General features: G+C 46.9%; 4 protein-coding genes across 10 annotated transcripts in view; 1 reads left to right on the forward strand and 3 right to left on the reverse strand.

Moving 5' to 3' along the window:
- stk24a (serine/threonine kinase 24a (STE20 homolog, yeast)) overlaps positions 1 to 3,804 on the forward strand; it is an 18,269-nt gene extending 14,465 nt beyond the window's left edge. Inside the window, exons 10-11 of the mRNA XM_062457772.1 lie at positions 831 to 967; positions 1,095 to 3,804. Of these exons, the coding sequence (XP_062313756.1) occupies positions 831 to 967; positions 1,095 to 1,128 (171 nt within the window). The 3' untranslated portion in view covers positions 1,129 to 3,804. The remainder of the gene's footprint in view (positions 1 to 830; positions 968 to 1,094) is intronic.
- A 2,923-nt stretch (positions 3,805 to 6,727) lies between these two features.
- On the reverse strand, positions 6,728 to 14,675 carry ino80da (INO80 complex subunit Da). Of its 5 annotated transcripts, none has more exons than XM_062457767.1 (10): positions 14,143 to 14,675; positions 12,237 to 12,483; positions 11,343 to 12,154; positions 10,868 to 10,967; positions 10,538 to 10,762; positions 9,949 to 10,058; positions 9,649 to 9,782; positions 8,660 to 8,883; positions 8,278 to 8,435; positions 6,728 to 8,047 (listed from the first exon to the last, which is right to left on the reverse strand). In XM_062457767.1, exons 2-10 carry the CDS (start codon positions 12,452 to 12,454, stop codon positions 7,035 to 7,037), a joined length of 2,994 nt encoding a protein of 997 aa, XP_062313751.1. In that variant the 5' UTR covers positions 12,455 to 12,483; positions 14,143 to 14,675; the 3' UTR covers positions 6,728 to 7,034. The 5 variants fall into 5 exon arrangements, with proteins under 5 accessions (XP_062313751.1, XP_062313752.1, XP_062313750.1 ...); XM_062457768.1 differs by having other exon boundaries at positions 13,978 to 14,675; XM_062457766.1 differs by having other exon boundaries at positions 13,958 to 14,675.
- Positions 14,676 to 14,804: 129 nt separating this feature from the next.
- On the reverse strand, positions 14,805 to 23,025 carry LOC134017772 (NADH-ubiquinone oxidoreductase 75 kDa subunit, mitochondrial-like). The gene is made up of 19 exons (XM_062457771.1): positions 22,554 to 23,025; positions 22,104 to 22,186; positions 21,609 to 21,703; positions 21,409 to 21,516; positions 21,013 to 21,089; positions 20,717 to 20,798; positions 20,230 to 20,360; positions 19,760 to 19,945; positions 19,283 to 19,417; positions 18,513 to 18,627; positions 18,239 to 18,384; positions 17,657 to 17,785; positions 17,317 to 17,446; positions 16,743 to 16,903; positions 16,483 to 16,637; positions 16,197 to 16,372; positions 15,809 to 15,943; positions 15,569 to 15,641; positions 14,805 to 15,487 (listed from the first exon to the last, which is right to left on the reverse strand). The coding sequence occupies exons 2-19, from the start codon at positions 22,183 to 22,185 to the stop codon at positions 15,423 to 15,425; spliced, it is 2,181 nt and encodes a 726-aa protein (XP_062313755.1). The 5' UTR covers position 22,186; positions 22,554 to 23,025; the 3' UTR covers positions 14,805 to 15,422.
- A 208-nt stretch (positions 23,026 to 23,233) lies between these two features.
- On the reverse strand, positions 23,234 to 25,783 carry cmklr2 (chemerin chemokine-like receptor 2). Of its 3 annotated transcripts, none has more exons than XM_062457774.1 (3): positions 25,510 to 25,783; positions 25,038 to 25,110; positions 23,234 to 24,893 (listed from the first exon to the last, which is right to left on the reverse strand). In XM_062457774.1, the coding sequence occupies exon 3, from the start codon at positions 24,870 to 24,872 to the stop codon at positions 23,805 to 23,807; it is 1,068 nt and encodes a 355-aa protein (XP_062313758.1). In that variant the 5' UTR covers positions 24,873 to 24,893; positions 25,038 to 25,110; positions 25,510 to 25,783; the 3' UTR covers positions 23,234 to 23,804. The 3 variants fall into 3 exon arrangements, with proteins under 3 accessions (XP_062313758.1, XP_062313759.1, XP_062313760.1); XM_062457775.1 differs by having other exon boundaries at positions 25,038 to 25,137; XM_062457776.1 differs by lacking the exon at positions 25,510 to 25,783 and adding an exon at positions 25,433 to 25,451.
- Positions 25,784 to 26,247: the final 464 nt, after the last annotated feature.

The following is a 26,247-nucleotide window of genomic DNA, read 5'->3' on the forward strand; positions in this document are numbered from 1 at the left end:
CCAGCCCTCCAGGTTCACACCCAGCCCTCCAGGGTCACACACCCAGGGTCACACCCAGCCCTCCAGGGTCACACCCAGCCCTCCAGGTTCACACCCAGCCCTCCAGGGTCACACCCAGCCCTCCAGGGTCACACCCAGCCCTCCAGGGTCACACCCAGCCCTCCAGGGTCACACCCAGCCCTCCAGGGTCACACACCCAGCCCTCCAGGGTTTCACACCCAGCCCTCCAGGGTCACACACCCAGCCCTCCAGGTTCACACCCAGCCCTCCAGGGTCACACACCCAGCCCTCCAGGGTCACACCCAGCCCTCCAGGTTCACACCCAGCCCTCCAGGGTCACACCCAGCCCTCCAGGTTCACACCCAGCCCTCCAGGGTCACACCCAGCCCTCCAGGGTCACACACCCAGCCCTCCAGGGTCACACACCCAGCCCTCCAGGGTCACACACCCAGCCCTCCAGGTTCACACCCAGCCCTCCAGGGTCACACACCCAGCCCTCCAGGTTCACACCCAGCCCTCCAGGGTCACACACCCAGCCCTCCAGGTTCACACCCAGCCCTCCAGGGTCACACCCAGCCCTCCAGGGTCACACACCCAGGGTCACACCCAGCCCTCCAGGGTCACACCCAGCCCTCCAGGTTCACACCCAGCCCTCCAGGGTCACACCCAGCCCTCCAGGTTCACACCCAGCCCTCCAGGGTCACACCCAGCCCTCCAGGGTCACACACCCAGGGTCACACCCAGCCCTCCAGGGTCACACACCCAGCCCTCCAGGGTCACACACCCAGCCCTCCAGGACTCCTAGTGAGTGTTTTCCTCCCTCCCCACAGCTGAAGGAGAAGCGCAAGGCGGGCAGCGGCCAGGCCCAGGCTGTCGAGGAGCTGGAGCAGGCCGTGCTCCTGGCAGAGGAGGCCTGCCCCGGCATTGCCGACGCCCTGGTGTCTGGACTGGTTCACCGACTCCAGAGGTAACGCTCCACGCACCCCACACCTCACACGGGCCGGCAGCGGTCCACAGTGTCACCTCCACCCCCGGGCCTCCAGCTCGGTGACACCGTCTCTCTTCCTGACGGCCGGCGCGTCCGTGTTTGTCAGGTTCTCTGTCCCCAGGGGCTCGACGTCCCAGTGACCTGCGGTGGAGCCTTCGTCTCCCAGCCCTCCTCCTCCAGGCCCCCCTCACTCAGCCCCCTCCACCCGGCCCTGCCCTGAGCCCCCCCAGCCAGGACCCCCAACCACCCCACCCCCCTCAGGGAGGGCCCCAGCACTGCAGCACACCTCACCACGCACACATCCAGCAGGGAGGGGGGGGGGGGGGGAGGGCGGGGTCGCTTGGCTGCCTCTCTGGTTCCACCTGCTGCAGGACCCCTGGTCTCTACACCTCCCTCATCCACGGCAGGTCACACTCAGGATGGAGGTGGATCATGTGGAACGATCGTCATCATCATTGGTGTGGCTTATTCCTAACGTCGTACTATCAGCACCCTTTTGAAGAGTGTGTGTGTGTGTGTGTGTGTGTTGTGGTTGCGCGAGTGGGATGCCCCGTGCATGTGTGTGTGAAAGCCGTTCCCTTGATACCCTGTGAACTGAACGGTGGAGTTCATGCTCTGGAGATGGAAGCATTCTTTAGGAACCTCAGGTATCTTGCTTTAAGTGGATGATAGTCCAGGAGGTGGAACGCACTTCAGCTGGTTGGCTGTACAAACGTGTAAATAGGCTCATTTTTACAGACAAATAATGGAGTGTATGTAAAGGAATCACTGTGTAAATGGCCAAATGCAAACTGTAGATACTATCAGAAAAGGTAAATATTTTAAGAGCGATAAATGGCCATAACTGAGATTGCCTTGCCTTGTATTACTTGTTATTTTGTATTTCAATCTTGGATTTTCTCATTTTAATACGTTTATTTCCAAGGACGCTGGTCCATCGAAAGAAAAATGGCCGATGTCTGTCCTTTTCTTAGGCTGATTGTAGCGATTTGCTCGACGACTTTTGGTTTCCCGCTCTTTGTTTGGCCGTAGTTGTCCTACCCAGCCCTCCAGTCTCCACACTGACCCCTCCTAGCTGCAGGTCCAGGAGGCCACATTGTACCACATTTCTTGAGCTTTTCCTCATTTCCGGAACAACTCGGTGTGGTGACAAGTTTCCCCTGTTTTACACACCAGTACTTTCTCTATCTTCACTAGACACGAGTCTTCCTGGAAACAGTGGTACAATCTGTTTCCTTACTGTACCAAGCGCTTGAATTGCACTTCAAATAGAAATGCCTTTTTTACGATAGATATAAATCAGCCGTACGACAGTAGCTTGATAACGAGGCTGCTGGGCTGTCATGCTAGGTAGAAGAACTGTTCCCTGGGATGTGGACTTTCTGGGCTTCATAGAGTTAGTATTGCAGCCTAACAGTAGATGAGTATACCCTGTGATTCACACCAAGCATGAGAATCTTGAGCTGGAAGGTTCGCAGACGTGTCTGCATAGACTAGTCATAGGATGGAGAGGACTTGGCCCGCTTTTGCCGATACGAGAGCAGCATCACGCCCGACCTCTCTGCCCTGCTCTGCTGCTAGTCTGACTCTGTAGTTTCACACGAATGTGCATGAAAATAACTCCTGTGAGCTGACCCGTGCCGTATGCGTTGTAGCATACCAGAGGACTAGATCAACGCGGTTTCCTGAACCTCGAGTGTTCAAAATGAGCCTTAGCGTTTCTGTAGAGAGTGGGGGTGACCCAAGCTCAGCTTGACCAGATTTGAGCCAAGCACTTTCCTTTTTGGCCAAGTCAAAAAAAAGAATTCCTTTTTTTAAATCTTTTTTTTTTTTTACGTGCCTGCATCTACCAACAAATGCAGCAATAATGTTTCAAATGTGAGATATCTCAGCACAGTGATTAACCTTCAATCACATATCATAGTGGAACAGAAATATGAACAAACCGTTTCACTGGAGTTCAAATGTTTGTGTTCTTCTGACCTGATATCTTTGTTGTACCTGGGGTTGGAGAAGTCTTCATCACACTTTTATGGAAAATGGTGCAAGGTCTCTCATTTAACTCCTTGTCCCTCATTAGTTTAAGGCTAAAATCCCAAATCTTTGGAAGCAGTTACTACCCTGACACTCATTTAAAAAAATCATCTGAGTATTGATGCAAATAGTCAGCCTGTCTGTACACGTAGATGAGGCAGTTAATCATGTTTGTCATGTTTTTGTAATCATGAGCAGGATGATCAGAATCCATTTAAAAATCCCTGTCTTTTTTTCTTTTACATTTCTGTAAACTATCTGCCCATAATGGATTTGGCTCCCATTTACTTCAATGATTCCCTCTTTTTTTTTTGTTCCACACTATGAAAGTGCCATGTGATTTCCCCACTGTCCTGTTATGTCATTTGCACCTTGTCTAGTTGGATCCTTCATGTGTGTCGCACTTTGTAAGCATCTCTTCAGGAGTTGGAAAAGGTACGAGGATTTGACGTGTTCTTTTTTTTACAAGATTACTACTGTATTTTGGTGTATGGCATTAACAGTGATGTCATCAAGACATTTATTTTCCAACACCTGTTATATATTCTATGGAACAAGAATATTTTTATAACTTAAAGCAGTATTAGAGGATGAATAAAATGTGGTCTTATGTTTAATGTTAATGCTGGGATAGTTATCACCCATGTACATTTTTTTTCTGTAACATTGCTGACAGTTTCTAGTCCTGTATATAATCCTTGCTTATGCCTCCAGCATCAAGGGATTGGATGCCTTGTAAGCTTTCAAGTGATTAAGAGAAATTAAAGTCTAATGCAAATTTACTTTGGTTTGTGTTGGCTGTTGGATGAGTACCAGGTAATCATGTTGGAATGTAAATATACTTTGCATTTCAGTGTAACATGACAGACTCAGTGAAAGGCATGCCCTCTTCTGGTTACAGATAGTACATACACAAATTACATCCATACATTACAGTGAAACTGTGAATTTCACCAATATTACACTTACTAGAACTATTTATGATGGAGCACAATTCTAGTTGAGGAAACAAAACTCCCATCGACATCCGATGTCAGTGAATACCTCACAGCAAGTTTTATTTATACATCCAAAAACAAAAGATCAAATTTTATCACACTATATACAGATATTACATACAGTGTTTATACACATATTACATAATTTGTACACAAGAAAAATATACATAAAAATGTAAACCTTTGTATACAAAAAAATACCGTAGACAAATTAAACAAGGACCAATAACAAAAGGTGAGTAGAATATTATTAGCTCATCCTATCATCTTTAAAAACAGTAATACAGTACATTCAATGAGTATAGGAATTTCTCAGCAATCTCTGAATTCAAGCAGTTACAAGTGCCTACAGAGCCCTGTTCATTTTGATCTTTAATAGTTGGGGGGGAGAATGACCTGTGCAGTGACTAATCTCATGCTTGGTAAATAGCCTTGCTTGCTCGAATTCAACATTCCAGACCACCTAGCCTAATTCCTCGAGGCTGTACATCTAGACAACAACATAAGTCATCGAGCCAAAACGGCAAGCTAAACTGGCTGCTCTGGTAGCGCGTACTTTAACATGTTTCTTTGGAACTGGGAGAGAACGAGGCCTTGGCTAAGCAGAACCTGGGGTGTGGTTACCCTGACGACGCTGTGGACGTCCTGGTCAAAAGGACAACCAGAAATGGGACAACAGCTGATAAACAGTCCTGCGCGCAGACCTACAATGAAATCCAAACAGATTTTTGGATACTGCTAATCTTCTTAGTAAAAAAGTATGAAATGCATATAGTTAAACCTAATGCCACCAAGGACCAAGCCTGTAGTCACAATCAGGGGACGATGTTGGTGTTCCTGCACTCGGCCGAAAGCTCGTCTTCACATGCAATCCCAGTCTTTCAGAAGCCACAGCTTGCTACGGTTTAATAGCTATCAAAAATACTGTCCTACAAGACATTTTGCCAAAACGTAATGACAAAGTGCACACAAACATTGATCATTCCACGTTTAAAAGATTCCAAGAATTTTGATAGCCATTAAAACAAGACAGGTGTTCCACAAAACGCTGGTTCCACCACAAATGACAATATTTTTTTTCCTTTTTAATTTTCAATCCACTGCCACTCAACTCACCAATAAAACCCAACGTAGGGAGATTGCTACTCTATGAACATACCCAATACTCAACAATGTCTGAGAATCTGTCCGTTTCTATAAAATCCTACCAGAACTCATGGTTGTACTGTTTTCAAGAGGAGTTCAGAAAACCAGAGGGACAAGCTGTCAGGTAGATGGAGCTGAATCCTTATTTCCCCCAACCATACAGTTAAACAGAGGGACCCCAGTTACCATGCACCATCGACCCTAAAAATTCACCTGATAAATCGAGCGTTTGAGTTCCACAGACAGCGTTATATCTCAGGCATGCTCATTGCACCAGTTTACACTGTGGCGTCACACTACCACACAGACAGACACAGACAGACAGACAGGACAGCAGACAGGCGGGCAGAACACACACGTCCGTATACCAGAACACGCACGTCCGTATACCAATTCATAAACACGGCTAGTGAAACCCTACTTCCTCTTGGTCGGTTACCGGGTAGGTTGGTTCTGATATAAAGACAGGCCCGCTCCGTGTCGCTCGGCCTCTGGGTTCCTGAAGGAGAGAGTTCCTCTCTCAGAGGGAGAACATGGGCATGCACGTCCCTATAAAAGGCCATTATGACATCCCAAGCCCAGCGAGGGGCAGAGGGGTGGACACTTGCCCCTGGGTTTGGCCGTCCTCACCCATACCGTTACACCGACCCCTCGTCCACCAGAGCTGTGTAACGCTACTCCGCATGACCCAAGACAAGATGGTCTGACCTGGTCAGTGGTCTGCTATAGACAGTCCAGTTTGTAGAAAACAGTTCAGCCTTGTTTCAAATAAGGTTTATGACACAAGAGTTATACAGGCCCAAGCATATTTCTGACCCACATCAGTTTGGATTACATAGTTAAGATACAACTAGTGGAGACCAATACATTACATTACAATACTGTGACAATAGAGTATGTCATGAGTTTATTGCTTTCAGTATCCAGATTTACCTTCAAGTTTCTAAATAGGCCACCTATATTAGAGGTCCACAACCAATGGTGAAGTCAAAAGTTCTGTTGAAGTTTCTGAGTAACCCAATAAAAAGAGCAAATATGTACAATATAAAAACTGGTGTTTTAAAAGTTGTTTGGCGATTTCTGTGTGTGAGAAATCCAGGAAGGTGGGACTTGACATGATCACATCTGACAGAGGGGGGTCCTCTGCCCCACTAAGGGTCACGGTCATTCATCCTCACAACTAGAATCTCTGTCATGGTTAGTAGTGAGTGGAGCTGTGTGTGTGTGTGTGTGTAACCAATGGAAAAAAAGAAAAATGCAATGATCACACATATGAGCAAGGCAGGATATAGTTCATGGCTGTTAGACAGGACTAAAACTGGACAGGACTAAAACTGGAAAAAAAAAAAACAAGGAACAAAGAAAAAAAAAAAGAAACAGACCACTGATTTGAGGCTTTATCATTGAATTCTCCAGCACTGTTTCTGTCACTGTGATAGGAATCATCTGTCTGTCTAAGGTCCTTCCACCAATGTTTGTCATCAGACCAGTCTACTGGCTACTGGGTCCCCTGCCCCCAAACCCCCGCCCAGCTACCCCATCCCTCCCCCACCCCACCCCCACCCGCTGTGTACAACCACCAAGCAGCATGCGGCCCGGCCAGTGGACTCAAGAGAAACGACCTGTTCATACCGTTAAGCATGAGGTTGCCAATTGGTTTCCAGATCAATAAAATCACCCAAGGCCAAGAAAAAGAAATCTGAGGTTGTGCAAAATAGTGCACCGTAAAAAAAAATAAAAAAAATAATAGAAATAAACCTACAAAAACATTGCACTCTCGTCACAGATCATGTTGGGCCGATCATTTTCCCGAGCGAATTGGATCGTTGAGCGAGTCCACTGGCGAGACCCGCGCGAGGCTGGCTAACTCAGTTGCTTTGCGGGAAGGGGGGCGTGGTGCTGTTGGCACTTGCAGCGGTCGCGCTGGCTATGGAGAAGCCAGTGGGGGGCGCCGTGGAGCTGTGGCTGGGCTGCACGTCCTTGGGGATGCCACTGTGGGAGGCCAGCTGGTGGCCGAAGGCCGCGCTGAACTGGGGGAGCTGCTGCTTGGGTTGGGTGGAGGCCAGGATGTCCCGGGGCGAGGGCGCAGGAGCGCCGGGGGGAGAAGTCAAGCCCGTCAGGCCACTCTGGGGCATCGCTGAGAGGGCGGCCACGGGCTGCAGGGTCACGGAGTGGCTGGTGGAAGGGGGCGTGGACAGAGAGGTGGATATGAGGTGACCCTCCGGTCCGACGAGGTTTCCATACTGTGTGGGGTCCGTGAGGGGCAGGGGCAGGTTGTTCCAGGAGGGGCGCGCGGGGGCCGGGACCCCGCTCAGCGGGCCCTCCAGCAGGAGGGAGGAGTCTGTCTGGAAGGAGCTGGCGTGGGGCGAGGCCATGTGCTCGCTGTAGGGGGATGGCACGTGCTCGCTGCTGTACTGGCCGCCCCGCAGCGGGGAGCCCGGCCCCTCAGGCTTGGCCAGGACGTGGGGAGGGTGCGTCCGGGGAAACGTCCGCTCGGACAGGGTGCTCTGGATGAGCAGGGTGCTGGAGGCGGGGCCGGTGGAGGCCGAGGTGGTCAAGCTGGGCCCGGGGGTGGGCGTCTGGGCGGGGGTCTGGGCCGAGGGCGGCGGGGGGAAGTGGCTCCCGGCCGAGTGCAGCAGGTTGTCTTCCAGCTCCAGGCTGGGGAAGTTCCCGCGGCTGTTGAGGAGGTCTCCCATGCCCCCGGGCTGGACCACGGGGCCGGGGAACACGGCCAGGGCCCGGTGGTCCACGGCGTCGGCCGGAGCCAGCTCCCCCATGGACGTCAGGCACACCAGAGAGTCTGGGTAGGAGCCCATGGCCTGCAGCGCTCGCACCAGCTCCTCAGCCTCCTCTGTGGTGGGGAGCAGCTCCTCATTCTTACCTGGAGACACACACACACACACACACAGCTCACATCCAGAGACCCCTCGTGGACCGGCCAGCCTCTCTGCTTAGTGGGAGATCCTCTGACTGACTGACTGACTGACTGAAACATGCAAGTAGATCCATCTCACAACCGAAGCACTGAACTTCCTTTCGTGATCGACAACAGATCAATAAAGTCCATGTGACGGTCGTGACAGTGAATGGTGGTGAGGCACATCAGGGTACCTTCAAACAGGTCAAAGTCCTGCAGGTCGTCGGGGAGCCTGGGCAGAACGTCTGAGAAGTCCTCCTGGTTGAGCTCCAGGTCATGTGGAATGTCCGCCATGTCGTTGGTGATGTCATCAGGGAGCTCGTCGGTGCTCAGCTCTGGGGTGGAGGGACTCCTGCAACAAGTTCACACCGTCAGGAGGACTGCATGGACAGCACACACACACACACACACTACCACACATACCTACTACCACACACACACACACCTCCACCATACACACACACCTGCAACAGCACACACGCATCAACACACACACACACACACACACGCACACACACACACCTCCACCATACACACCCCTCCCCCACAGTAGGCTGGAGCTCTGGCTGGGCTGACCTGATGCTGGTCTGAGTGGGCATGGCCAGGCTGGAGGAAGGCATTCCCAGGTTGCCCTGGGGCAGCGCTGGGGGGATGGGTTTCTGGGGGCGGCGCGGTCCTCTCCTGCGCTTCTTCTTGTGTTTCTTGGTGAGCGCCGGGGGCTTGGTCTTCTTCCGGGGCTTCCTCTGCTGGTGCTGCTGGTGCTGCACTCGCCGGTTCCCATCCCCTCGCAGGAAGTTGTCCTGCAAGGAACAAACCAACGCAGTGGTGAGTCACTAACATCTGAGAGAGTTACTCCCAGAGAGAGAGAGATACTCCCAGAGAGAGATACTCCGAGAGAGAGAGAGAGAGAGAGAGAGAGAGAGAGAGAGAGTTACTCCCAGAGAGAGTTAGTCCCAGAGAGAGTTACTCCCAGAGAGAGTTAGTCCCAGAGAGAGTTAGTCCCAGAGAGTTAGTCCCAGAGAGAGTTAGTCCCAGAGAGAGTTAGTCCCAGAGAGAGTTAGTCCCAGAGAGAGTTAGTCCCAGAGAGAGTTAGTCCCAGAGAGAGTTAGTCCCAGAGAGAGTTAGTCCCAGAGAGAGTTAGTCCCAGAGAGAGTTAGTCCCAGAGAGAGTTAGTCCCAGAGAGTTAGTCCCAGAGAGTTAGTCCCAGAGAGAGTTAGTCCCAGAGAGAGTTAGTCCCAGAGAGTTAGTCCCAGAGAGAGTTAGTCCCAGAGAGTTAGTCCCAGAGAGAGTTAGTCCCAGAGAGAGTTACTCCCAGAGAGTTAGTCCCAGAGAGTTAGTCCCAGAGAGAGTTACTCCCAGAGAGTTAGTCCCAGAGAGAGTTAGTCCCAGAGAGTTAGTCCCAGAGAGAGTTAGTCCCAGAGAGAGTTACTCCCAGAGAGAGTTAGCCCCAGTAATAGGTACTCCAAGTGCATTACTCTGAGGTACCTGAAGTAGCCTTGATTCACGCGCCTACAAACAAGATGGTGGCGCGTGGTCACCGACGAACAGCGCCACGGAGAACTCACCATCTTTTTGGCGTGCTCCTCACAGAGCGGCGTCTGGTGCGTGATGTCAAACACAGGGATCGAGCATTGCTGTCCATCAGCAAATTTGGCTGTGCAACTGGAGAACAGCTGCTGGAAGCGGTTCAACAGGATGTCTACAAAGCACAGTGAAGGAAACCAATACAGCCACACCCCTCACACACCAACCCATACATCATAACAACCAAGGGTCAATGATTAATCCTCATTACTGGCTCCTGTAGGTCTCTCGTACGGGCCTTAGTGTGGGTGAGCAGTGTCTGGGAGCAGAGGGAAGGATACGCTGGAAGCAGTGTCGGGTGAAGGGCAGAGCTGGGCTGTGGCAGGCGAGACCCTTGGTGCTGCCAGTGCAGATTCCTGTCTCTGGATCCTGCTCCCCCAGTGAAGCCACACTGGGGGGGGGGGGGGGGGGGGGGCAAGAGCAGCACAGCGTCAACAATCCCTCCGATCCACATAACCCCACTACAATCATCCTCCCTGGCAGCTCTGGAACCACCACCATCAGCCTACTGCACACAGAGGAGTTGGTACTTGTACAACACTTTTAGTCTTGCGTATCAAAGGACCCGAACCTTGTGAATAGAATAACATTTAATTCATTTGGCACTTTCATCCAAAGCGACATGCAAAGTGTTCATGTAGAAAGCACAATGGAAAATCAAGGATCAGAAGTGCCTAGCTCTGGCTAACAGTGTTCTGGTTGTCAGTCAAGGAACGGTCTGTAATTACCAGACACACTGCAAAGTAACCACAGGCGCTACCAGGCACAGCGGGCGATAATAACATCTCAACACCAGTATTATAGCTCAGTGCAGCAAAAACATCAAATCCAAAACGGGCATCATTGACGGATCGGGGGGGGCGGGGTTACCTCGAGGAAGTCCTGGAGGCGTTGTGTAGCTCCTGGATCAGCTGCCCAGCGCAGTCCGGGTCTTTACTGGCAGCGTGCAGCAGGGCCTTCCGGAAGGCGTGGCGGTATCTCTTCTGGCGCATGCTCGCCCTCTCCTGTCTGCACATGTGCTTGTACTTCTCCTGCAGGTATGAGCACAGCCGAGCCAGCCTCGTCCGCCGCGAGCAGCCGCCCTCCTCCTCGGACCTGGTTGCACCCCGGGGAAAACGCGATTGTTGAGGATCCGTGGGTTGGTTGTGTGTTATGGTTTGTCCTGTGCTGTGCTGGGGTGATGGAGCGACGTGAACGCACCCGTCCTGCAGGTGGCCTCCTTGTAGCCGCCAGGAGGCCTGATATGGTGGGACCCTCTCGGCCTCCTCGTCCTCCTCGCTGTCCTCAGACCAGTCCAACCCTGCAAGACAACCAGTTAGTCCAGCCACAACAGCTTCCTGTCAAGTACACTAGCAAAAGATGGACCTGGGGGTCAGATGGCTGAGCGGTTAGGGAGTCAGGCTATTAATCATAAGGTTGTTGGTTCGATTCCTGGCCTGGAAAAATGACGTTGTGTCCTTGGGCAAGGCACTTCACCCTACTTGCCTCGTGGGGAATGTCCCTGTACTTACTGTAAGTCGCTCTGGATAAGAGCATCTGCTAAATGACTTAATGTAAATGATATCACACAGCCAAAGCTAACATACAATACAAGGTCAACATTGCTGACCGTCTGTGTGATGTGTGTGGGTGATTGTGCGTGGGTGAGTGCGTGTGTAGGGGGAGATGGAGGCACCTAGGTGAGGAAAGAGGTCTCCGTGCTGCTGATGTCTTTGGCTGCAGAGCTGCACCAGATGCTGGAGCCTGGCGAGGCAGGCAGCGGGCGGTGAGAAGACAGCCGGGCGCATGGCCACCACGTGCCGCTGGGCAGGAGCCGGGTCCCAGCCGCCGGGGGGCAGGGGCGAGGCGGCGAGGAGGCTCTTCCTGCCCAGGGAGGGCCCGGGGGGCTGGGCCGGGCTGGGGGCCGTGTTGGGAGGCAGCCCGGCTGGCAGAAAGGGGGGTGTCTGAGGTGGCGCTGGATTGCATAATAGTCCCTGCTGCTGTCCTGAGAGGACGAAGGAGGGCATGGCGGAGTGCTGTGGGGGCTGGAGGAGTCCTGGCGGCTGGCGGGGGAGGTGGGGCTGGAGGGGGGAGGAAGGGTGCGGCCGGGGGGCGGGGGCGGGGCTAAAGTGCTCTGGCGGGGGCTGGAGAAGGTCCGTGTCATGGTGGAGCTGGAGTTTCTGGTTGAGCACCAGCCGGCTTTGCAGTTTCTTCCGGACAGTCGAGCCCTTCCGAGGGGGGCCCTCCTCCCCGTCCGTGTCGTCCTCGTAGAAGGCAAAAGGGTCCAGGAGCTCCCCGTCGGAGGGCAGCAGCAGGCGGGCGCAGGGCAGGGAGGGCGGCAGCTCATCCAAGCCGTTGGGAACCTTCAGAGCCAACGAGGGCACGGTTATGTTGAGAGCCACCGACTCCAGGTGGTTCCTCGAGCGCATCTCTTCCAACGCCTCGTGCTTCTTCTTTCGTTCCTTCTTCGGGATGAAGCCGAGTACTTGCAGGTGGCTGTTACAGTATCTGTAAAAAATAAATAAAAACATTTAATGTTTTCGTACGCAGCAGAACTCTGTGTCGATTGCAAGGAAGGCGGAGAGCTCACCTGCGGTCCTCTGCCTTGGGGATGGGGTTGGTACATCGTTGGCTGTTGTACTTGGCCACATATTCACATTGCTTGAAGGGGGCCGTCTTATCCTCCAGGACGTGACGGATACAGAAGGCATAGCCATTTAGCCTGCGCTGCTTGCAGAGCTTAGGGCTGTATGAGCACAATGGCTTATTGTCCACCTCCGAGAAGTGTATGTGTTTGCCCTCATACATCACGTGACTCTTGTCCTTGAGAACATCAGCTGAGGGGGGGGAAACCAGGAAAAACCGTGAGTCTTGCATCACCAGAACTAATCCTAGGGACTAACCCCCGTCCTTCACAGGAAAACAGGGTGGACTAGTGTACAAATCAACTTTCACAGCAGTGTTCCAACAGTATGGTTAAAATGAGAAAGGTTTTGCTGACAAAAAGAACTGTCAATCTTACCTACACTTTAGATCTTTCTGTCCACCTCCTGATCATGCCATGTACAGCTACTATCTTGCTTGCATAAGTTGTGTTTGTTGTTACCAAATGTTTCTTTTTCGTTTTTATAAAAGCAGCTGTCTAACTGCCTAGTCTTATGTCTCATCTTGTTTTGGTCACTTCATCAAAACTTTATTTACCACGTTCTTCGTCTGAATTCAGAAAATATATCTTCCACTGATGTATACTGAATATATTACAAGGCTCAGAATGCATACAAATAACTGTCAAACTAACTGAATACTTGCGGAGGATGCAAATGCTGTCAAACATCTCAGGCACTGTTAATCTGATAGAGCCACTGCATTAGTATGTGTTTCACGATTAAAACCACAATTTAAACAACTTTGTTCATTTGAATAGTTGCATGCAAGCACAAACGTGTACGACGCTCAACCACCCCAATCTCCTAGTACTATATGTGGGTGAAAAACCAGCTAACCAGTCAGTTAGCTACCTGTAAGTTGACGTTGTTAAAAATCGAAACCAAAAATGTGCAAACAGTGTATAACGCGAACTAGTCAGTAGAGTAAGAGGATTATTGCTATAGTACTGTGCACACAAAAAAAAACTATTTATAAACAGTGGTTAACAACACCTTTATGATATGTATTACTAATTACAGCTAGAACGCCCAGGTGCACCTGATGCTAACGTTACAGTAGTGTCAACTAGTAAATGCATTTGGCTTGTAGCTCGCTTATAATTGTTCATTATTTGTCAGCTACCAAGCCTTGCTAGCTACTTATTAACCTAACGGAACATTCATGAACTGAGTAATGTTCCCCATTTAAAAGACGGAGACGCCACAAATACATAGCACTAATGTTAAACAGCTAAAACGTGACTGGGTTTATAGCAATAAGCTCGCTAGCTACACAGGACGCTAAAAACACGAAAAGTAGCTAGACTAGTGGTCCTAGCCAGGAAACGGAAACATCAGAAAATTACTTTCTAAAATATTTATTATGAAGCCTGTATGCATTTGCGATATACTGACATTTATTTAAAAAATGATTCGAAATTTCTTTAACTAATATGATAGCATTGTATGAGTATAAAACATGATTTCTGGACAATATAGTTTCAAACAAAGGCGAGGGGGCCGTAGAGGCCTGCTTAACCAGTAAAGGGCCTTCAAAACAATGTTACCCCCATGTCATCTGATCTTTTTCTAACGAAGAAATTTACACATTTATGTTGGCAGCAAGGATACAAAAAAATATCGCGACCTTTCTCGTAGCACTTACTTAATAATCCGCATACATACCATCTGGTAGGTTCAAACATCACAAAAACATTTCAACGAAAACGATTCTGTACGACGGAAGGCCGCACAAACCAGGGGCCTCGGGTAGCAAAGCAGACCGAGTAGTCCTGCTCCAAAACCAGGTTCATCAAAAATTTTGTTCGACGCTGTAAAGGCTCGGCTTACCTTCAATTGGTATAGGCTGTATAAGGTATTCACTCCGGATAGACAGTCGAAACGTCTATTCGATACAGCTTGGCTATATGTGCATCGATATTCGATATTTTAGGATCCTAACATTGATATTACTCGAATACAGTATGACTTCATATACTGATGCATGTAAATATAGATTATCCAAGGCAAATATTAGCAGTTGGAAGCTGCTGGGGATTTTTGTTCAGTCCACAGCAGACTCCTCACAGCACCACTACAGGCACTGCGGGGACATGACAACGGTCTACTGAACAACAACAACCTCTTCTACCATATTGGAAATTCAACTTTGTAATAGCAACAGCAGTGAAGAAAGGCCACAAAAAGTCCTGGGTAGGGTAGTATGGTGCAGTCTGACGTGAAGATTTGTTGCAGTTCTGTACACCAAAATAAATATGAACATTACTTTAAATATATCAAGCTTGCAATTGCTAGATGTCCATCTCGACCTGGCCATGGTTAATATATCATGTCATTCCTTATGAGTTTTCAACACTGATTCCAGTGTTGCTGTTACGTGCTGAATATACTGGGACAACTAGCGGAAACAGTTATGCTTATTTAATATATAACTTAGCAGTATTATAACGCACTAAAATAAGAACATAATTTAGCAGCCAAATATCAATATAAAAAATAATGCACGTTTTACCTATTGATTCGATATTTGTTTATCGACTTGGGAACATTAAGAAAAAAGTTAGTTCCTATCCTAATAGGCTAGTTCCTCTATTGTGAATAATACAAAATAAATAGCCTAGCCTATATATGAAAACGTTTACTTCAAAGTTTGGGATATTTTACTGACTTTACTAAGACTTTATTCAGCACAGACTTCTAGCATAGAAACATGTTTATTAAAGGTATTCGTTATCTACATTGATTATACTCTTCAGTAATTCAATAGTTACTTAATTTTCTATGGTACAGACTTAAACATACACATTAAATAAATAATGTATTTAATAAAATAGTTTAGTGGTCATAATAGATGTGGGTTGAATGTATTTCTCCTGGACAGCAATTTGCTTAGACAGTAAAAGGGTACAATAACTGAATAGTCTTCTTTAAATGCATATGACATGTTACTGCATTTAAATGCCATTTCATGTAATGTATTACTAAGTGTGTGAACACCGAAAGAATACCGACACTGCAAATAAATACAGTTCCTACGGATGTGTATGACATTGAATGGGCATCTATTAAACAGTAGAACAGGTTCAGCAAATGGACAACTCTTGGACAGCTTATGCTCCTTCATTCACTGCCTTCACGCACTTAGCCATGGTCTGGGAGGCTCTGCTTATAGGATCTGAGGAGGAAGGAGGCAGAAAGGGCTGTGAACCTGCACTATCATATTCTAGAAAATCCCGTCCTAGTAGTCTGGCTGTACCTGTCATGTAGAAGTCTCTCACAGTCAGCAATGGAGGGATCAGAGGCTCTGCAAGCACAGTCTGGTCCACAGACTAACAAAAACAAGACATACCGTGTTATTCTTGTGGACTGTTGGACATTGGACATCCAATATACCAGAAAGGGTGCAAAGCTGTATATTTTGGGGAATGGGCTCAGTTGTAGGGCATTTTGAGTGTCGATCTGAATATGTAGATATGAATGTGAGGTAATGACTAACCTTTGACAGTTCATTTGCCTGCCTAAAATAGTTGGCCTCCTCCACATTGTCATACCGCACCAGGTTGGGTGAAACCTCCGCCAGCCTGTCACGCACTTCATCAATAGTGTCATAGGGAAGAATCGCTCCAGCAAGCTGAAGAGAGGAAGGAAAACAAACAAAAATGTTAGAGGCAGGATAGGCAAGTTTTGCGAACCTAGCAATTTTAGCTCCAGTTTGAAAGGATTCAAACCACAATATCCCACTCCTCCCTTAAAAGCCAATCCTCCAAAACACATGAACGTGCTGCCTGACTACTGCCCGGAGGTAGGTAGACAGTCAGACAAGTAGCCCGTCCAATCATATCCAAGCGCGTCACAAGACTGATTTAAGCTAAATTGTCGTTTACCTCAGATATGGCTCTGATGATCTTCCAGTCCTCCCTGGCCAGTCCTGGAGCGGTCACAGCCACCCTGGTCTGCTGTGCGCGGCCCTCTGTGTTCACATAGGTGCCACATTTCTCTGTGTAGGCAGCTCCAGGAAGTATAATGTCAGCCATTGGTCCACCAACATCACCATGGTGTCCTGTGCAGAGTTACAGAATAGTTTGATCAAGCAAATCCTGGTTTAGGGATATGGAATGTTAGAAAACTTGGAGAAGCATCTCTCTATTGTCAAGAACAAGCTTTTCTGACCCTGATAAATAATAAAGCAGTCTTTTGGCAGGTCTTGGCGAGTAATGCAGCCAGCATCTGCCCCTAAGAGGAACAGGACCTTGGGTGGATTCTTCCTGATTGCCTCCACACCTGCCTTGTACCCAAGATCCAGGGCAGCCACTTGACTTGCCACCCTGTAGCATTAGGTCAACAGAGAGAACTTTAAGTGACCATTTTTTTTGTTATACCATGAAAATATATGTGTGTGTTTCCTATTATTTTGCTTCAGGATTTTTTACCTGTGAAGCACATTGAGAACCTTCCAGTCATTATCAACTCCGCTGCTAACCCGAGCATTGTGAGCTATGGTGGACACGGCAGCCAGTATTGCAGCCCCATCCGCTCGCTGCAGCATTCCACTGCCCACTACTACCACTGGACGTTCGGCCTCAGCCAAAACCTAAAAGATTCAGTGAACAAAAGAGGCAAAGGAAATAAATGTCCACCCTCAATTAGGGAACATGGAGTCAGGTGGCTGAGTGGTTAGGGAATCGGGCTAGTAATATGAAGGTTGCCAGTTCGATTCCCGGCCGCACCAAATGACGTTGTGTCCTTGGGCAAGGCACTTCACCCTGTACTTCACACTTCACACCATGTCCCTGTACTTACTGTAAGTCGCTCTGGATAAGAGCGTCTGCTAAATGACTAAATGTAAATGTAACATTGTCATAAGGTTTCTTACCAAAGCTCACCTATTCACTACAGACTTATTACATATAAGGACGTGTCATTTTATAATGTATAGTATATATTTTTTTTATATATATAAAAAGTATTTACATACTGTATATATACACACACACACAATATTACCTTAGAGAAGGGATGAGACCCTGCTGCAATGTCCTGTAGAACCTTTGCAGACTCCCCTAGATGGTTGTACGTGTAACTCAGATCCACCTCTCTCCCCACAAGGGCCACCTGCAGCTCATTGTGGAGCCAACTACAGAAGAGACCACCATTTATGAATGCATGTATGACATAGCAGCCAATGCAGTGGCAACACCCCTAAGATTTATAGTTTCCACTTAAAGAGAGACAGTAAATCTGGACCTGGAAGGAAGCTTGCTGCAACGATGACAGTAATTTCATGGAAATTCCAACGCTTGCAAATTTAACCGCACTTAAATCAAGGTCAAGGCCACCCAGATACCTCTTTCTGATCCGTGCGTTGAAAAGCGAAGCCTCATAGCGTGGATTGGTGCCCACCAGAAGAAGCAGATCCGCCTCTTCAATACCGGCAATGCGAGTGTTCAACAGATAGTTTGAGCGCAGGTCAGACCTACAATCAGAATCAGAATCAGAATGGGATTTATTCGCCATGAAAGTTTGCACAGACAAGGAATTTGCTTTGGCAGGAAGGTGCATACAATAAACATATACCTAAAATGTAAATATGTGGACTATCTATACTAAGGGTACATAAACTAGCAGTACTAAGTGGGATTAGAATAGAATTAAATATACAATAAAATAAAATATAAGTTGCCGTAAATTACAATATAAAAATACAAATATTACAAAAAATACAAATGTACAAGATACCATTTTGTAATGCAGTGCAAAAAGCAGTGTGTTTTAAGCAAGAAGTCATTAGAGTCAGTGTGGTCCCTTGGCCTTGTTGAAGACTTTTTTTTTTTTTCAAATCAATCAAAGAAGCCACACCCGTCAGATGTAGTCACAGTTCGACCAGGTCTGTCCCCCCCCCCCCCCCCCCCCAGTGTTCCAGCCTTACCCTGCCCCCGTCATGGGGAACATCTCCTCAGTGCAGAGGTGATCACTGTTCAGACGATTCAGCAGGTCCTTCAGGGCAACGAGAGCCTCTGCATCCACCATCCCCCCAACGACAGCAGCTACCTTGTTACCTTGAGCTCCTTGTAACTGCAAATGAGAACACACTTTAGGAATACATTTACATGGCTAGGCCTCAGACAAGATGAAGTGTGCTCTGTATTTATTAACATACATATTGGTGGGTGCTAAACTGGAATATTTAGTGTATCACATACTACTCCAGCTACACGAGTCAGCACATCTTCCCAGGAAGTGGTCACCAGCTGGCCGGTCTCATTCTTCACCATTGGCTGGGTGAGCCGCTGTCGCTTCAGCCCGTCATAGGCAAACCTGCCAATCAGGAGAGCTGAAAAGTTCAGTGTGAATGATGACTGGACCAGAGCAGAAATTGGGAATTAAAGCTGCAATAGGTAACATTATAAAGTCGATTCAAATATGAGTGCTCCCCAATTCTTGTCTGAACTACTGTGCTTTCTTCAGGTTTGACTGACAGTGGTTTTACAAATTAAGCCAAGGAAAAAGGCCCACCTCGCCGAAGGCGATTGGCTAAACAGGATTGCTGGCACATAATTGGCTGGAATGTAGCTGGCTGCTCCACAATTTGAAACAAACGTTCCACTGGCACTGAGCTGTCTGCGTTGCTAAACAACTCTCAAAGGGCCTCATTAGCTTACACAACATGTTCATATGGGACAAAACTTCGTACTCACTGTACCTTTACAACTGGACCAGAGAAGATAGTGTAAATTAAGTCTGGACCAGAGAAGACAGTGTAAATTAAGTCTGGACCAGAGAAGACAGTGTAAATTAATTCTGGACCAGAGAAGATAGTGTAAATTAAGTCTGGACCAGAGAAGACAGTGTAAATTAAGTCTGGACCAGAGAAGATAGTGTAAATTACGTCTGGACCAGAGAAGACAGTGTAAATTAAGACTGGACCAGAGCAAAAGGTGTTAGTCCATACTGGCTTCATCTGGTCCTCTACCTGGTCTTATCTGAGATCCACTCTTCATTAATGTCCTCGTGGAGACGAGGAAGGACCCTCATGACTTCTCCGGATCGGGTGCTCAACACAATGTTGCTGCCCACGGCGTCTAACACATCGATAGACTCAGTCTTCCTGTGAGGAATCCAAGGAGACAACTGTAAGAATCACAAAATACGGAAACACTCTAGGAGAGTAGGAGTGTATACATGTGCAAATGAGAAAGGACTGTGGACAAATGTGTTTGTCAGTTACAGTGAAAACAGACCTTTCTTGACTCACCAACTTAGTTCGAACTATGTACTTCTAATCCTTGATCTTCCGCTGTTCTTTCTACATGCATTATTTCTACGGGGCTTTGGATAAAAGTTTCTGCTACATGAATCAAATAATTATGGAGTATTTAAAGTAATGGAAATTGAATAATGGAAATGATTTCAACAGCTCCTGAAACATAGTAGCAGAGAATGTCCAAACCTGGTTTCCCAGGGACGGGCGGTGAAGGCATAAGGTTTGGAAGTCAGCGCCCCCACGGGGCAGATGTCGATTACGTTCCCAGACAGCTCCGACATGAACATCTTCTCCACATAGGTGCCAATCTGGAGGTCGTTTCCCCTGCCCGTGGTTCCCAGGTCTTCCACACCAGCAATCTCACTGGCAAAGCTGAAATAGAGGTGTACATAGGACAAACCTAGCCTCTAGGAAGACACTGTATGTGTGTACTTACATTTAGTCATTTAGCAGATGCTCTTATCCAGAGCGACTTACAGTAAGTACAGGGACATTCCCCCGAGGCAAGTAGGTTGAAGTGCCTTGCCCAAGGACACAATGTCATTTTGCACAGCCATGAATCGAACCGGCAACCTTCGGATTAATAGCCCGATTCCCTAACCGCTCAGCCATCTGACCCCCCTACTTTGTCCCATGGACTCATTGGTCGGACTCACCGTACACAGCGAGTGCACTGGATGCAGCGAGTCATGATGGTCTTGATGAGGGGGCCGATGTTCTTGTCCTCCACGGCTCTCTTGCTCTCCGTGAAGCGACTCCGGTCGCTGCCAAACATCATGGACTGGTCCTGTGGTGACACAGTCGTGAAACACACATCATGGACTGGTCCTGTGGTGACACAGTCGTGAAACACACATAATTGACTGGTCCTGTGGTGACACAGTCGTGAAACACACATCATTGACTGGTCCTGTGGTGACACAGTCGTGAAACACACATCATGGACTGGTCCTATGGTGACACAGTCGTGAAACACCCATCATTGACTGGTCCTGTGGTGACACAGTCGTGAAACACACATCATGGACTGGTCCTATGGTGACACAGTCGTGAAACAAACACACACGTCAATTTAACCTTAGCCTTTAGCTTGACAGCTCTCAGCTCCAGAGGTAAAGCACTTGTGAGGCACAGATCTATTACCTGTAGGTCACATTCTCCCCCCTGGTCACAGATTGGGCAATCCAACGGGTGGTTAGCCAACAAGAATTCCATTACTCCTTCTCTATCAGAAAACAAAGGCAACACATGGTTTCATGGTTGTAAAAGTTAGTTCCACCAGTTTAATACAACAAGCTGACCAATAACTCTCAATTCATGACCTACAAATGCTCCCAACCTATCAACTAGCCTACTACAATCGTACTACACAGTTATGCTACCTGTGATAATCACTGTTAATGGATGAAGTCTAGGAAAATAGTGGCTTCTATTTGTACCTGGCCTTCCTTGTTTTGTCAGAGTTTGTTAAGATGTTCCAACCTTTCATGACTGGCATTGCACATGCGGCCACCGGCTACAAGAGATGTGTAATTCAAGATGATATATTGTTAAATTATTCACGTCCTACAAGATGAGGATGTATACATTTTACATTTACATTTGGTCATTTAGCAGACGCTCTTATCCAGAGCGACTTACAGTGAGTACAGGGACATTCCCCCGAGGCAAGTAGGGTGAAGTGCCTTGCCCAAGGACACAACGTCATTTGGCATGGACGGGAATCGAACTGGCAACCTTCAGATTACTAGCCCGCTTCCCTAACCGCTCAGCCACCTGACTCCCGTATACAGTACGTGCATGATACCGTAGAGCTTCATAACACGTTTGATTACCTTTGGTGCTTTCTCAATCTCTACCAAACACATCCGGCAGTTGCCTGCCACCGACAGGCGTTCGTGATAGCAGAAACGAGGGATCTGGATTCCAACCTTCTCGCATGCCTGAGACAAGATTTCAACATGTTGTGAACTCAACCTACTGTAAACAAAGCAGATTCTATGAGATCACTGCCGGTAATAGGCTGGTTAGTCACCTGTAGCACAGTGGTTCCTGGCTCCACTGTAACAGGATTTCCATCTACAAACACCTCTATCAAGTTGCTAGCAGCTGCCGTGGCTACAGAACAAGCTGGAAACACAGATGAAACACAAAGCATAATTTTCTAGTCAAATGGTTTCAACATTTCACGCTCAGTTTGCAGCTGGTTTCAGTGAACATGACTTGATGGATAAAAAAATTGCTCTGGTTTTCAGTAAACACACATCCATTTTTTTTATCAGCAGTGTAAAAGTAACACATTTGCACATAATGTCATATATATAATATAACTGATTGTCCCATTATAGCCACAGTCTGGCGTTCATTCTCTTATTTGCTCTCTGGCAAACCTGTAATCCTGACGATAATCCCGGAGTGGAACAAGGTCACCAAGAGTAGACTTTCAGAAGTGCATTGCGTTTAACAAGCGATCATGACTGAACAGTACTAAACGATCAGAGTAATACATCGATCCACAAGTATGTATTACCATTACTGGTGGTGGCGGGAACGCCCCCTTTGGTTCGCGTGACAGCTGAGAGAGTGCGGCTCACCGCAGGCAAACGCAACATCCTAATGATAAAAAAAACACAACATAATGTTACTGCACATCTTTAGCAGTTGGTGGGTCTTATGGAGTTTACAATCGGTCACTCCTAAAGTAGCAACATAAACACGCTGTATTTTGTAACCTTAAATTGGGGTACATGATAGCTATTATTGGCTACAATTAGTTTAACGTTCTCGGTTATCCATCGTTTGCAAAGTAGGCTATAAACTAAGCGAGATAAGGCAAACTAGCTACGCACATAGCGATTAGGTTAAATAACTTCGTATAAAGTAGGCTAACTACAACAGTTATCTATACCCCAATAGCCTACGTGTATGAATACAATGTTATTTTAACATTTCAAAAGCTTAAATCTGTCATAATCCGTACCTTGCCGCTGCTCAACCCAGACCCAGACTGTGTTGTCGGTGACTGTGCACTCCTACTCAACTGCGTCACGGTAAACTCAACTGGACAAACCCAGCAACTATAAATTAGTAGACCTAAACATTTAAATGACAATATCAGATGTTATGCATTCCTGACTCATAATACAAATAACTCGTTTGTTTTAAATGGTCGTACAGCCAATAACACGGCCTGTTTTAGGTAATATGCACAGAATTTAAACTATTCCAAAGCATGTGTTGACCAGATATTTTGTGTTTAATAGCCTTAATAATAAGTCTATAGATGTTAATAGCCTATAATTGCAGCAGTTGTTCCCAGCAGGACTTGTTCCAGGTGTAGACAATATGAGACCATATGAGATCAATATTCAAGGATGGTTGCCACTTGCCAGAGAGAGGGAGATAAAAGGAAACATCTGCATTCCCTTTAAAGAAAATAACTGAGGCTACACAAAATCAGCCAACTTAGATCTTAGTATGGGCGAAATAACTCAGCTTCAACAAATTAGTGTTTACAGTCCTTATTCTGGCTGTATTCTCTGACCTTGGCGAATTTACAATGTGCAAGATTGTGTTTGTTCCCTTGAGACTAACCACCACTCCTGACAGGAGATTAGCAATAAACAGAAAATAACACATGGAATAAAGTCTAAACACAACTAATATTAAACAGTAGATTTATTGACATTGTTTTGCTTCAAATATATTAGAATCAACAAATAAGTAACTAAACAATACTTAACAATATGACACAAAGATACATTGCATGAACCCTTCAAGTAAAGGTTGCGTAAACTAGGATAAAATAGCTACTTTTTCAAATATATTGTAGTGTATCATTACAAAAGCATTTCATCCTACAAAAAACAACAAGGACGAATATTTCTAAATACTAAATATGCTTCTAACAACTCGTATAGGAGCTGTGCTGTGGGTTGGTTTGTTTCTTTTCAACGTAAATGTATCACATACTACTAGTAATATTTTAGCATAATCTTTGCCACTCAGGGTTTCCACTAAAGGGATTTTTTCAGTTGAAAGTCTTCAGAATAATGAGGCTGTCTGGAAATATCCAAATGAAAAAATCCTTTCACACTAAAAAATAAATCCAATATGGAGTCACATGAGGATGGGAATACTGTAATGATCAATCACTTACACCTGAAAGAAAATAAGCAAAGCTCCGCTAATACACCTATGCTAGGTAACTCATAAAATGGAAGAACTGCAATCACAGGACAGATAATTCCGTGGGTTCCTCTGGTGGGTTCTCACCTGCCACCGACACAGACTCAGTTGCTGAGATGGACTGACTGAGTTCTCGTAGTGAGCTCTTAGTGATGTCAAGGCACGAGCGCTTCAGGAGGTGCCGAACCTTCTTGCCCACAAGCATGTAGAGAAAAGGGTTGACACAGCTGTTGAAAAAAGCTAAGCTAGTCACAAGGGGGAAACCTGTTTTCAGCACATTGTGCAAGTAGTACGACGAATGCATGGCAATCTCCATTAAACTGAAGGCATGGAAGGGCACCCAACACAGAAAGAAAGCTAGAATGACTGCAGACACTGTTTTGGAGAAACTAGACAGGCGGACAGAATCTTCAGACTGATTCACTTTGATTGCCAGGAGAATGCCGGTCACGGTGATGGCAGTAAAGGGAAGCAGGAACCCCACCGTGGTACGGACAGCCACCATGGTGATGTGCCGCATAGCCGCCGTGCGCCCATCGTGGAGGTGGAAGTTGTTGAAGCACACCACCTTGTTGTGTAACTGGAAGGTGTCGCGGAAGACGAGGGTGGGGAGGCTGAGGACGGCGGCTGCGGCCCACACCCCCCCGCACACCCAGCAGGCCCGCCACGCCGAGCGCCATTTCTGGCACCAGCTCAGGTGGACCAGGGAGACATACCTGTCTACGCTGAGGACGGTGAGGAAGAGGACACTGGCATACATGTTCATCACAGACACAAAGGAGTTGATCTTACACATAGCCAGGCCAAACGACCAGTGGAAGTCTCGAAGCACGTAGTCTATGGAGAAGGGTAAAAACAGCACAAACACAAAATCGGCTACAGCGAGGTTAAGCAACCAGATGCTGTTCACTGTCCGCTTGCTTTTAAATGCTGTCACCCAAATGACAATTCCATTTCCGATCAGACCCAGGGCAAAGCAAATACTATATATGACCACAGAGATAATGTGTGTAGGTTCCGTTTGAGCATAGTCCCCTTTTATGTCTTCCAAGTCCCCATACTCCATGTAATCTTCATAGCTGTAGTTTCCAAAGTCCTCCGAGTCGTTCATTGCTGTATTGTTGTTGAACGTCTAAGAAAGAAACAAAACGTTTTATAAACTTAGCATTACCTTTGGGCGTTATTTATTGATATGAATATCGTTTCAATATCATTTACGCATTCCAAGAATTGGAATTTTATTTTTGTCCATTGTTATCAAACAGGATAAACTCACCAATGTTTTTGTTCTTCTTGTTCCTGATAATGCAGCTTGGCAAACGTGACCTAGGAAGTGAGAGTCGTCCGTTCTGTCAACAGAATGAACAGAGGGCTTCCTAAGGATGTGAGAGAATAAACAGAGACTTTTCCCTCAATCGTGTCTGCGATGAGACCTTTGTTCTTCTCTGTTAATTCATCGCATTATTGCCTTGTGAATGGTGTACACTGCAGCCATATACAATGATAAAAAAAACTACCTTATTTATTATTTCGTGGCCGACTCATTGCTTTATAGAAACATACTTTACAAAGTTTGACTTAACTTACAGACTTAGACTTGTATTATGAAAAGTTATTATAGCTGTAATATAAATATATATGTTTTAAAGTTTTCAGCAATATAGTTGTAACCTTGTATTTTCGATGTCTTCGAACAGATCATAAAACATAAAAAGTTGATATAGGCTAGTCGTTCTGTCTCTACATACCTTTCGCTGGTTTAAGCCTAGATCGGCCAATCCTTTTTTAAATAGGATAGAATTCAGTCTAGTGGAGTTGTTCCAAATAGACCCAGAACTTCCAAAAAAGCAGAAACGTTCCTAAAAGTCAACGACGTGTCATTTTCATTCGTTCCGCTCGCGTTCCATAACTTGACATCCTTGATGAAGATGTAGTTTAATAAATATCTTAACTAGTTTCTAGTTTATGTAGTTTTCTGAAGCCATCCTCTCCCCATTCCATCCACAAGCTATTCGGCAGCAGCATATATAGGCTACTGTTGTGTACATCTGAGACGTAGGCGTGTCCACTGACGCGTCCCTTATGGTCAGAAATTTGGAAAAACGGGAGAGGAATAGGATTACGATCAAATAGAAAAAACTTCATTCCAGGTCAACACCAGATGGTTTATATTGAGGAACACTATAACCCTTAGGCTATTAAAAGCACACAAATGCAAGACGGAGACACTTACAACACATTCTCCATTGCCCCATCACAAAAGATGATAACAGTAAAAATGAGCTATTGATCTAATAACTTTCAGTCAGCGTCTTTTATACCCAACTATTACCTGTAGAACAACCAATCAGACCATATCTTGACCCTTATGGATCAACTGTGAGACCCATCAAGAAGAGACTCCATCCAGCAACTCCAGATTTTAGCATATGAGAGGTGGCAGGGTGACACCCAGCCTTACAAAGTTGAAAACACTATTGACTGTT

This window comes from Osmerus eperlanus, chromosome 3, assembly GCF_963692335.1.
Source record: "Osmerus eperlanus chromosome 3, fOsmEpe2.1, whole genome shotgun sequence".
Lineage (NCBI taxonomy): Eukaryota > Metazoa > Chordata > Actinopteri > Osmeriformes > Osmeridae > Osmerus > Osmerus eperlanus.